Source organism: Atractosteus spatula, chromosome 14 (assembly GCF_055471065.1).
Source record: "Atractosteus spatula isolate fAtrSpa1 chromosome 14, fAtrSpa1.hap1, whole genome shotgun sequence".
Classification (NCBI taxonomy): domain Eukaryota; kingdom Metazoa; phylum Chordata; class Actinopteri; order Semionotiformes; family Lepisosteidae; genus Atractosteus; species Atractosteus spatula.
The window spans coordinates 36,746,069-36,759,380 of NC_142719.1; the positions used below are offsets into that span (position 1 = coordinate 36,746,069).

A 13,312-nucleotide genomic window follows, 5' to 3' on the forward strand; every position below is an offset into this window, starting at 1 on the left:
TCCAGTTCTGTATTTTACTTTTTATAGTTATCTTTAATAAAATTGAGAGTGCAAGAGTGAGCATAGCACTTTGTACCTTTTCTAACAACATGCTAAATCTCTCTTGCATGTTTGTCTGTGTCAGGCCTTGCATGATACAAAGCAATTAGCTGCCAGGTACTGCTGTGTTTGTGTCTGCTTTGTTTTGTGCTTGGTGTTGTCTCGCATATATATATATACTTTCAAAGCTGCTCATTTAATACAGCAGGGCTTTATAGATTTTGTGCACAATGGAGTGTCCTAAGTTCCATTATGTGAGTCGTATTTATCCCTCTGTAGGTGCAGTAGCGAAGGCTGTCCAAGAGAAGGGGGCCGGACATAAAAGACTGCCTTAGAACTACATTTGTGAAATGACGATAATTTGGTCTGAGTGCACATGCTTCTTCGCTGCTGTGATTTCAAAGGAACACTTTTTTCCATCTTATGCCTGTGATTGTGATCAGCATTATTGCTCCATGTTTTATAAAATATAAGTGAGTGGTACACAGTTGTCTTGTGAAAATGTTCTTTGTTGGGAAAATAAATAAATGAAAACTACTGTAGTTCCTTGGAAAAGGAGTATGTCGGTTTTCCAAGGATGGAGTCAACAGTTGCATCACATTTTTAAGTACATTTTTTCCAAGGAAATTAAACTTTCTGAGGGCAACTGTTTCCTTGTGGATATTTCAGCATTCCCCATATGGATACTGTTAATATCTCATGGATTTTGTTTTGTGCACTGGATCTTTGGTCCTTTTCTGACCCTTTTTTGTGCTGAGGTTTTCATTCATAACACACTGGGGATACATGAGGAAGACTGTACATTTCTGGACTAGAACTGTCATGGATTCCTTATTATATTTTACTCTTTGTATGGCATTCTATGGAAAGGACTTCATTGAATGACAGTCCAAATAATCTGCAGTCGTTGACAGGTAGGTTTTTTTCCCTGTCTTGGCTGCTATCCAGTATGTTCACATTTACAAAGAAAAGCATTATTGATCACTTAATACAGCTGTGTAACCCAAAATGAAAATTGGCCATAGTTAGCCTAATTCCTTATCTGCCTGTTTCTTATCGAATAAACCTAAATGCTCAAAAAGCAAGTTAAAACACTGAGTTTAGATTATACTCTTGTTGGCTTCAAAAGTTAGTAAGTGAAAATACTTAGTTTTTAACATGAAAGTGTCAAAGACAATTTACTGCTTAGCAAAATAAATGCTTCAAATACGCCAGAAGAGAAGTGAGCCAGGTTTGCAAGAAAGTAAATAGATACGTAGCCACGTGTGAAGAGCTGGCTCCAGAGGACAGTAATTTAAAGTTTGCTGAACTGTTTTGTCTAAGCTGATGCAATTGGTTTGGAACTGCATTTGACTTTTGAATTCAAAACCTGGACATTGAAAACCATCTATATACTCCCTTTTTGTCATATTTGAATGTTTTAATGCTACTATAAATTGATATTACAAGCCAAGAGGGAATTGTACTTGTCATCAACAACATCAACAAGAGTACACATTTTTTGTAAACCAGTCACTTATATGCTTCATATTCTTTAAAAAAAATAATAAATGGCCTATAATAGAGTTAATTAAAATACCAAATTAATTGTTTTGGTCTTATGTTTAGCTAATTTAATCATGCTTTACACTGTTCTGCTAATAAATACCAAGGATAAATGTATCCACATATACTATAAAAGTTGAAAGGATATGTCAAGTCATTTTAAATTTGATTACATTTTGTTCTAATACAATAAAGTGTTTTGAAAAAGAGATGACTAGTTTTGAAGAATATGTGATTTTTTTTCGAGCTAAACTCTCCTTCCTCAGAACTGATAAATAGCCTTGTGATTGGACAAATCTGCTGATCACTAAAAGAAAATACTGACGTCAAGTGGCATCAGCGTTTCCCTGGAAAAAAAGGCTGCACTGCAGTTTAAAATAAAGTTTAAAATAGTAAGCAAAGTGTCTGGGCATTAGGTGACGTGGACAATTTATTTTTAGCACTTTTCTTCTTTCTAAATAATAAGCTTGCAATTTTATTTATGAGCATTTTCAACAAACTCAAAGTGCTGAAAGTGCAAATCACTTAAATGTAATGTTATACCAAAGCAATCATGTATTAATAATTAATAAGATGTTTCATGATGAATTAATATTCATGCAGGGGCTTGTGACACAATACCAGCTTGCAGAGGGCCACAGTCTCAAGGGTGGAAATTGCACTCCCTGTACCTTCCACACAGGCTGTTCAGCAAATGGGAAGTGAAGAGAATTCTCTGGGGGAAAACCCCAGTTTCAGAGGGGTACAAATTAAATACAAACTATACAGCCTAAATAAGATATGCAATGTCATATTTTGGAGTAGCTGATCACGAATGCTTATTTTGAGTAGGATGCGCTGTATTCTGTAGAAATCCCCATGGAGGAAAGAATGTTGAATATTCAAGGCCTAGACTTCCACTACCGCCTGTCGCCCGTCATGAATATAAGTTCCTAACTGAGTGCCTTCAGTGCTGTCAGAGAGGCTGTGCCTTAAGTAGGGAGGGCAGAGGTTATGCTTACACTAAAACATCAGTAAGACATCATTATATTGCATGCTTGCAACTGAGGACAACCACTTCAGTCCATTCAGCAGGAAATAACATTATATGCTGATATTTATATAGAGCGACTCCTCTGTGCTTGAAGGTCTTTTAAAGTGCTTTACAAGGCTAGAACTATAGCTACACACATGAAAGAGATTAAAGGTCAGTGTGATGCAACATTCCTATGAATTCTCTCTAAATCAGTATGGGTACGCACCATGACATTCGTGCTTTTTATGTGCGCTTTTGTTGGCATCCTTCAAACAAAATAATGTTTGCCGTTTTGTCAATTTTGTAAAATATTTTATTACTGAGGGAAATTTGCCTTTTGCTGCTTAAGACGTCCTAGAACTCTTATTTTCACTTCTACTTCCTACCTTCTGACTTGCATTGTCTGAATGGGTGCCCATCCAGATGTTCTCACTCTCTATGATGTGCCAATATGGAAAACGAGGAGGAGAAGAAGAGTCGTACACTCATATATTGTTGACAAGAATAGATTAAATTGCTATGTACAAGATATGACCATGATTAACATTACTTTCAGATGACAAATATATGCATGCATTCATGTGCAAATGCAATAGATCTTGGCTCCAAGCTAGTCTAGCACTGCAAACAATCCTTGCTTTTATAATAAACTGTTGGAAGCACTGCAGAAAACTGCCGAGACACGTGACTCTGTGTTAATGCTGCTGTGAGATAATTCTGGGCATTACTAAATTAAGTACGAAGATATGCTGACCTTGGCAAACTCCCATATTCCCATCTGAGAGAGGCAACCTCAGGTATTACCTGCAGTGTTGATGGTTGATGGAGTGCATCCAAGTTAGTCCTGTAAATTAACAGCTCACTGACCTTGCTCTTGAGATTTCTTGTGCACTTTCAAATAATTTCTCTGAAACTCTGCTTACAAATGCTGTATGATGGAGGACTTTGGGAATGTAATGGTTTGTTTTCCCACACCAGTCTATCAAGATAAAGCTGCAGCTCCTGCCAAGCTAGCAGCAGGCACTTAAGCAGTACAGAGTTTTTACCAGATCCCGTTCTTTTACAGTGTCGCCATTTCTGAAAACAATCAGTCCTTGTGGTCCTTCTCTTCCTCCTTCAAAGCTGAATGCTGACTACAGCAGATCAATCAGCCTGGCTAAGTTCCCCTTTGATCAAGTCAAGCTCCAGACATGACCATAGATAAAGGCTATGTATAGAGTGTTTTGGAAAGTGATAGATTCATTAAAGAGATACTGCAAAACACATCAATCAAATACCAATGCATAGGTTTTGTATGTACAGTGTTGTTTACAGTATATGTCACCGGGTTCTGCTCAGTAGAAACACTTTTTTTCCTATTAACAATATAACCTCACTTGCTGTTCCATGTACTGTATATTGAAGATCAAAAAGCTGATCTCAGAAGAGCTTGACTTTATTAAAGGGACTTAAATACTATAATTTAGACGATTGGTTTACAAAACTACTGAAGATCGTTTAGTTTACTGAATTCTTACTATCTCATAGGTCTATTCTGTATGTCGGAAAATATATGCGGTACTTATTTTTTTAAATGCAGTCAGGACTACTGTTATGTCCCAGTGCGTGATGTGTGTTTGTTGTTATGTTCCACACTTCTGACTTTGATTGTTCTCCCTTCCCCATTGGCCCACTATTTCACTGTTGTTTCCGTATGACATCATCTTGTTCAGTATAAAACATAGAGGCTTTCAGAAGGAAGAGGCCTTTCATTTGACTTCGGTCCCGCTCGGCTTCGCTTTTGGTTTTCGCTTCACTTCGCTTTTGGTTTTGCTTCAGCTTTGTTGGTTTGTTGTTTTGCTTTGTGTGTGTGTGTGTTCGGATAGCTTCGGCTTTGTTGTTTTGTTGGTTTTTGTTAGTCTCTTTGTACTTTCGTTTATTTGTGTTATCCTTACTTTGCCATGACCTTGGCTAAACTTGTTATCAACCTCTTGTTATCAACCTCTGTGTGCTTTTGTACCCTGTTACTTGTCTACTCTCGTTTGTATTCGTAGTTCACTCGTGTATTTGTGTGAACTTTTGTGTATAGAGTTAGTTCAGGTTGTTGAGTACATTTTGCACACACGTAGTTGATTCTTGTACTGGTCACACTAGTTTAGTACGGGTGAGTGCCGTTTGTCTTGTATGGTTTTGGGGAGTCAGTGGAGGTTGGCTAGGGTGTTGAAGACGCCGAAGACCGTGTGTTTCGGGTTTTCTTTTGTAGTCAGGTTAGCTTTCCCTCACTTTCTTAGCCAGCTCCATTTTGTTTATTTTCTTTTCTTTGGCACCACTCTAGTTCCCTTACCCTGTGTGTTATTGTGTCCAATTACAAACCAGTCACTTATTCAACTTAAAATCATCAATTTTGCACTGACCCTTGTCCCTTCCTAGTCCCTCACCAGAACCCACCTGCTTCCAATAATTATCCTAAATGTTACACCCCTTTACCCCTCGACACTTGGGGTCGTAACAACTACTGATTGTCTTACCTCACAAGGCATTTGCTGAGTGCAATCTGAGCCTTATCATCCAGATGTTGCAAGTTCGATCCTCTCACTAGCTGACTGTGACCAAGCGACAGTGCATAATTGGCTGACTGTTGCCAAGGTTAAGGAAGGGATTAGTTAGCCTGGCCTGCCTTGGCTTTCAGTGAAACTCTTGATCTTTGCAACTTCCCGGACATCTGCAGGTTCTTGGTGGCATCAGTGAGGGATGTGCCTCTGCTGCAGTCAGCATCGAATCTGCTGTATGTCAAAAGCCAAATGGCTTGATGAATGGGCGTGTTAGAGAGGACCTTACATCCCAAGTCTCACTGTGTTAGTGCAGGAGGAGGCACAAGAAGCTAACATAGAGATACAATTCGCAATAAAGTTCAAAATTGGGTCAGTATATAGTAATAAATTATTTGGCGAATCTGATGAACATCCAGAGTACTCAGCACTTCTCCACTCAGCAATTTCTGGAAAAAAAGTATTTAAATAAATTTTGCTTTATGATACATGTTCTTAAACATTACTTTTTGCTAATGGAATTTTAGGTTTCAATATAGAATTTAGTGGTACTTTCAGTTTTTTTTACTTGAGAGCTTCAATTTTGTTGCAATGGTGTCATGTTATGGGATAACACTCTGCAGATATTACCTTTCTCTTCTCACTTTCTAATTGTAACATTCAATAAAAGCTCTAGTGACTAAATGAAAGACTACCAGTGTTTTAGCTCTCTATATTTAGTAAATAATTAACATATCTGACAGGATAAACTTTCACATGTCTCTCTTAAAAACTCTATAATAGGTCAGATTCTCAAGTCTCCAGCAGTGAGTGAGGTATACCTACACGTGAGAAGACTCTCAGATGTGGGAAAACCTATTTCAGGGAAGTAAAAGCAATTTTGTGTAGTGGAGACACTGACAGGGTTGTACAGAATTAAATGGCATTGCGTGGTGTTCGGCAGAACAGGAGATACCAATATTAAATAATTGATTTCGGGTTTTTTTCCTGCCTGTACCTAAAGTATCTCTAGGAAACTCTTGGTTATTTTTACCCCCTCTACATGTGGCATTGTACAAACATACTTCTGCTAGCATTGGTGGACAGTGTACGGAATATCTTTGATTCAGTATTGGCAACATTGGATCTGAGAATTAACTACATGTTTGATGAGATCTGTGCCTTTAATGCTTTTATGCAATGTACATAGCTTTAGAACTAAATTTTCTATAGTCTGGGATTTATATATAAGAACTGAAGAGCAGTTAACCATTCACTGTTTTTCTTAATACACATTTTTAAGGAATAAAGTACATTACAATTTTTTTTTAATATTATATTCACATATATAATTCAGTATAACTATTAAACTATTAAAATGTGTTTGTATAAATGTGTATTGCTTTTGATGCAAATGTATTCAATATGTCCAAAAAATTTAGTTTTATAGTGCTAATGTTGCAGATAAGGAGATGAACTTCGATAATGCTGTAAGAATACGTGGTATCATTATTTAAGATGATAAAATTTAGTGTACTAATAGAATAATTTTATGTATACAAAATGTTAAACTAATGCACATAAAAATGTCAACCCTTAATAATTTTGTAAATTTACAATGCAAATTCAGTTTTCTCTGTCAAAATTGAAATTCCATGCATTTCTTTCAATGAGGCATGATAAGACTTAGGTGGTGTTAGTTGTTTCTTAGTTGTTTTTTTTGTTCCGGAATGGTGATTATATTAATTGTAAAAAGGTGGGGGGGGCAATTACTTTGATTTCACATTAATATTATAATAATAATTTCTTGCACTTATATAGTGCTTTTCTGGACACTCCACTCAAAGCGCTTTACATTTACATTACAGTGGTAATGGGGACTCCCGTCCACCACCACCAATGTGCAGCACCCACCTGGATGAAGAGACGGCAGCTATAGTGCACCAGTATTTTCAGTACACATCAGCTACAGTATGAGCGGGGAGGAGAACAGAGTGATGAAGCCAGTTTATAGATGGGGATTATTAGGAGGCCATGATCGGTAAAGGCCAATGGGAAATTTGGTCAGGATAACACCCTTACTCTTTCAAAGAAATGCCCTGGGCTTTTAATGACCACAGAGAGTCAGGACCTCAGATTCATGTCTCATCTGAAGACATAACTTTCAGGTGGTCTCCCATCCAGGTACTGGCCACGCTCAAACCTGCTGTGACTTAACAGATCTTAAATCAAGGCTTTAATGCATTTCACTGAAAGTATATTTAACTGTTTACTGGCCAATACCTATACAACCAATGTGCCCATAACAAGAAGAACAGCAGTACCAAATTTTGTAAAACTCAATTGCCAAGCTTGTGTATCAAATTACCTAGAGAAGAAGCTCTGAAGAATAAATGCATAATCATTATTCTGTTTCTTTTCTGATCAAGTATGTATAATATATTACATATATTATATGTAATTGTAACTGAATTCCATTAATTGTGATATACAATAAGCAGTACTTATGACAATAATAATAATACAACTTTAAATGCTTTCTAAGAAACTCAAGGTGCTGTATTTTGACACACTTGTAATATACACCAGAAGCAAAAAGAGAAAAAAAAAACAATCGTTGAATTCTATTTTTGCTGTTGTTGTTTAACAATAAAGTGGATCTTTGGAGTTGTTTTGGCACTTGATAAGTTATTCAGTGTAAATCCTTCCTCTGCTCTAAAGAAGTGTTTTTTAGGTCCATGAATAACTTCATAATGCCAAGGCCTCTGTCTGGAGCTCACATTCAACAGCAGTTATAATCTCCTTACTTCTCACGCAGTGAATTCTTGGGCTGAGTGTCAGGTTTTCCTTTGAAAATGTGGATATATTTCCTTCAGTTGAAAAGAGGTTCTCTGAACATGTAACTCACTTCAGTGAATTTGGTCTTGACTTTTATAATGATATGTGAAAATCCAAAGTGGCTAAAATTGAACTGTTAGTAATAAAGTTTTTAAACATAAATAGTTTTGAAAATATGCTAGATAGAATAGCAAGAACTGAATGCTCACCCAAAGGTCTTGTTTGAATTGACACCAAATACCATTTTTTACTTTTATTGAAGTGTTAATAATAGAGAAATGTGCATATTTATCAAGAGCTGATTTCAGTTTGAAATCTGTTTACTGCACTACCATGTTCTAGACTGAGTGTTAAGAAATTGAAAGGAAGCTCCAGCTGTGAAATAATTCTACTTTATTCATCATCCCATCAGTACATCCTTTCTAACATTCATTGCCATTTACTACTTCAGAAATGTTGCACAGCACATAAAACAGGGATTGGCTGCAGATAACCCAAGAGGGAGCAAGTCCCGTCTCGAGTGGGGAGAGAGGGGGGCTCTTGTTTTTCTTTCGGGTGCCAGATCGTTTGCCAGCGGGTGCTGGCGGAGGGGCCCATGAGTTTGCACAGACAGATGGCAGCGAGCAGCGCAAGGCCAGTACCTGTTACAAAAATTGATTGCAGTATTTCATGCCAGCTATCAAAGGGTCCTCTAAAATTAACTCTTTGGATGCTTGTAAACAGGATCCCTTACACTGAGGTGATGAGGAAAAGGTGACCAGTCCTGTTGACAAAGATGTGCAGCCCATGTGTATCATGTGAAGCTTATGACTGGGATCTGGGAGAACTGGTGATGTGATGCTGATCCCTTAGCACTGAGCTCCTCTTGATTGCCGTTATTGTCGTTGCATTGTTTAAGTGTGGAATAAGATGAACTGTAAGTTAAGTAGAATGCAGAGTGAAAAGCGTGAGAGATGTCATTTTGGCATTAAAGACATTGAAGTCATGTTGGAATTCGGTATTCCTCCATCATCTCTTACACTGTTATGAAAGAAGGAACGAGCAGTCCTATTTCTGTCAGTGGTTTCGTATAATAACATTAAACTGTACTAAATATTCCACATATATCTTTTAAAGTAAAAGTAATAGGAAATCTACATTTAAAAAAATGTTGTTCTTCTATTAGCTTGATATGAGAGCAATCCACACAGGCCTTTGCTCTAGTGTTAGTTATCAAGGGACACAGAATGAAAGTGATTGTATTTCAGAGAATGAATTTTATAGCCGCTGCAGTCAATTAACCTGGTTTGCTCCTTTGACTTTTTTTTGCTAGTAAATCAAAATAAGCAATCCTTTATTAAAGCAAATGTGATTTAGCTATTTAACACTATGATACTATACCTTTATATAGGAGCATTCAGATTCCTTAAATCATTACCAGTTACAATATGTGTGCATTTATACAAAATGTGTTACAAAGAATAAGGCTTTTCATAAATATTGGAAAAGTGCTTAGTATATATAGACCTGCCATTTTAAATAAATTTCCCCAAACGGTGGAATAGTTCAATTTTCTTATAGTTGTAAAAGCATGTTCCTTATGATCTTAGCACCTATATCAGGATCTGCATGATGCATAAGGCCAAGCTACCACGTACTATTTAATTTTATGTGCTTTGTGTTGAACGCATATTTTGTGTTTAAAAGTGCAGTATTTTTCTTGGAGAACTAGCCAAATGATGTTGCAGATTCTGAAAGATGGTATCAAGTTTGATCACATATGAGTTGTGTTTTTCTTCAGCTCGAAATTATTATTTCAGACATTGTATTAAACATCAGTTGCATTTTTAATCCTGAACTCATCTGTAAAATAAATCTAGATAGAATTACAGATGCAGTCAATAATGAAGGTGAAGAGGAGCAGACAACATTTTAAAAGAAGATTCTTACTTAGGGACACTGCTTCTATCCTATCTGGGTTCAAGTCTTTTTTCTTAATCATGTTTTCACATGACTAATTTCCAGAAGCCTTGTAGAGTCTAAAACATTGAGCGTTTTAATGTTAATTTGTTTTTTCAGTGATCATTATACAGAAATATGAACTAGGGGTATAGTTTTAAACATAAACGACTCACTTAGAATCACTAAATCACTTAAATCATAAATTGCTTAAAAGAAAAGAACAGGGTAAGAAAAGAACAAAGTAATGACTTTGAGCAATAGTGAATCTTGGACTAAAACTTTGTTTCCTTTCCAGATTCACTTGTGAGGATATGTGCTGTCAAAGATGTATAGAGCTTGGCCCTTAAAGGGTAATGCACAGAAGGTAGATAGTGTTGCACTGTTTACTCTAATTCTTACCGTCTGCTTCCTTAATTAGCAGAGCAGCATCTAGCTACTGCAGTGATGGTCTCAGAGGTGTTCTGATGATGATGATCAATAGCAGACACTATTGCCAGAGCCAGTCTAATGCTTTTATGTTGTACTTGTACAATATTGCCTATGTAATACCACGTCCTCACTAGTGGCCCAGTTTTTAATGGGACTGTGCCAAGATTCTTGGCTTGGGGGATTGCTTTAAGTGAACAAGAGAATCTCATTTACATCTGCAACAAAGCTTGATTTTTGTTAGTTTATTTTATTTGAAATCTTTCCAACATGGGTATTTTAAACTTCATTCAGGGACTGTGTTCATGATTTTAGATAGGGATCAACACTTGTTCCCCAGAATGTTTCCTTCCTAGCTGTGAGGTAACGTGATTGCATTTAAGATGAAAGGCAGTGTTGAAATCCAGCCTGGAGAGACCAAGAAACTGATCCAAGAACTTCCACCCAGACATTATGTGTTGGGGCACTGTCCTCTTTCACTTGTCCTCATTCTGCTGAGTTACAAACCAAATTCCCATCTGCGTTGCTTGTTTTTTAAGAGCTCAAAGCATTTTCAAAGAAAGTCAGGGTACTAACCCTCTGTTCCAGTACAAAAGCTTGTCAAGGACTGAATAGCATCCTGCCTCACATAGCAAGCTGAATGAATTAAATGACTTTTCTGACAAAACCACAACACATTTATTGTTTCACAGACAGGCTTCTTAAGAAAAGGCAGACATAACAGGCTAAACTTTCAATTTATAATTTTCAGGAGTGTGAAAGCCCAAAGCTGTCTGTTATCGACTGCAAATAAAACAGGTCTGTAGAAATCAATGTTTAACATCTTTAGAATTTCTGTATTTTTGCACAAAAATGACAGGGGTTAAACAAAGCAAAGAACTGATTTCAAATGTCTTTATAAGATACAAGAGAACACAGCTAAGATAAATATACATTTCCCACTTCGAAAATACTTTCCTGCTTTTTTCTGTGTTTCATGCTTGTTATTTCAATACACATTCCTTTAGGCATAGACTCAAGAATTCTAAAGCAGAGGTCAACTGTGATTTCTTGAGAACTATGAACATTTGCTTTGCTTGGATACAAAATGAGAAAAAAAAACTCTTGTATTATTGCACATAAAAGATGATGAAGTATGTTGAAACAGCAATAAAGCCAGTAACAAGTGGTGACCTTAATTCAGTTTGACGATATTTACCCTGCTTTACTACATTGGCTTGATTTGGCTGGATTCCAGCTATATATAATAAACTACAGCTCATGGCGTTAGTACCATTCTCTAAGTGTGGTGCACTTTCTACAAGGTCTAGATTTTATTTTGCATTGTATATACTCACACAATCTGGATTCACCAATTATACGCTAAGATTCAACTCATTACCTGTGCTACTCTGACATGTTTGCCTTCCACATCCTTTCATTTTTTGACACACTGCAAGCTCCTCCTGACAAGAGACCAGTGAGAAGTGTTGTTTCACTCACTGGTGTCATGGCAAGATGCATGTATGCAGGTGCCCAGGTAACCTGCAAGAGTCACTGTTGTGCCAAGAAGACCCCAGGCTGCTAATATGTACCCTAAGGCAATGGTTCTTAACTCATTGAGATAAGATAAGATCAGGGCGGAGCGGTGGCTCTGTGGCTAAGGATCTGTGCCTGTGGCTGGAAGGTTGCTGGTTCAAATCCCGCGGCCGGCAGAGGTATCCTTGTTGGGCCCCTGAGTAAGGCCCTTAACCGCAACTGCTGCCCTTAACTGTGTCTCATGGAGAGCAAGCTGGGGTATGCAAATTCCTAATGCAAGAAATTGTATATGGCTAATAAAGTGATCTGATCTTTACTCATTGGGAATCCTAGTCACGATACAAGATCTGTGTATTATTTGTGAAATAATTTTTATTAGATTTAAAAATGTCAAAAACAGGACAATACAACACCCCACACACACACCGCCCACCTACGCCCACCATTTGTTACCACGCTCCAAATTTTAATAAAAGAGCCCTTAAAATGTAATTTGACCATGTCATCTGCATAATCCTCTGTCCAGCTCCCCTGATGCACCAAGGACTCATGCACTAGAGTAGGACAGAGTGATCCCAGTACTGAAGGAAGGAGCCCAGAGTCTCCATCAGCATCTGCATCTTTTCAGGCACAGTGAGACCAGCAATTAAAATCTGCCTAACTGAAGTTATCATTTAGCAAATATTCTAGCCAAGAATATGCTTGTTTAGAATAATGGATACTTTCAAAATGTGTACGTTTTATAAAGTAATAAGTTTCATTCAATAGCATCTCAGAGGGGTTGAGATCACTTCCTGAAGAAAGTTTAAGTAAATCATTGATTAAATTCGATTTTTTGAAGTTGTTATTAGTTTGACAGAAAAATGCCACACATTTGTTACAAATGTTATAAATACTTTTCACTAACTCTGTAAAAAAAAGGTTACAACAGACATGAATGACACATTTTTTTCATGATAATTTGATTAACCAAATATCCTTTAAATTTGTCAGCTGACATCTCTCTATGGATCACATTTTTATTTTATCAAGTACTCGACTCTTGTTTTGCATCTCCTATTGAAATCTAAAACAATAAAGTATTATTCTCTGAACAGGAAAGATTTTTCTTAAATTCTTACAGATGTATTTAACTAAAATCCCTTGAGTCGATTGCACAAAGCTGTGTTTATTAGCAAAACGTGTGATGCACATTGAAAAGGTCTATTTAGGACCCAATGTGTTTTGTTTTCACCCACACGTTGGAAATCAGTAACGAGAATGTGGGAGCTGGTAATGAGCACATTGCACATTGTCTCTGCTGCTACACTCTTTGACACTTAATACTGTAGGCTTGAAAGCCTATGGGAGCATCCAAAATGCTGTGGTCAGCATTCGAGCAGAAAATTCTAGGTAACTGCTATTTTCTTTCAGAGACAACATATAAACCTTTTGTTTTAACCTTTTTCACAAGTATCAGTTTTCTATCTCTTACGTAAGCATG

General features: G+C 37.0%; 1 protein-coding gene across 2 annotated transcripts in view; it reads left to right on the forward strand.

The window, feature by feature from the left end:
* The window catches only part of LOC148821273 (protocadherin-1-like), a 174,087-nt gene that overhangs the window by 135,804 nt on the left and 24,971 nt on the right, over positions 1 to 13,312 (forward strand). Inside the window, exon 5 of one of the 2 annotated variants that reach the window (XM_088932058.1) lies at positions 319 to 384. The exons of the other annotated variant lie outside the window; for it this stretch is intronic. Coding sequence (XP_088788184.1) covers positions 319 to 374 — 56 coding nt within the window. The 3' untranslated portion in view covers positions 375 to 384. Of the gene's footprint in view, positions 1 to 318; positions 385 to 13,312 lie in introns of those variants that run through there. 2 annotated transcript variants of the gene reach the window in all.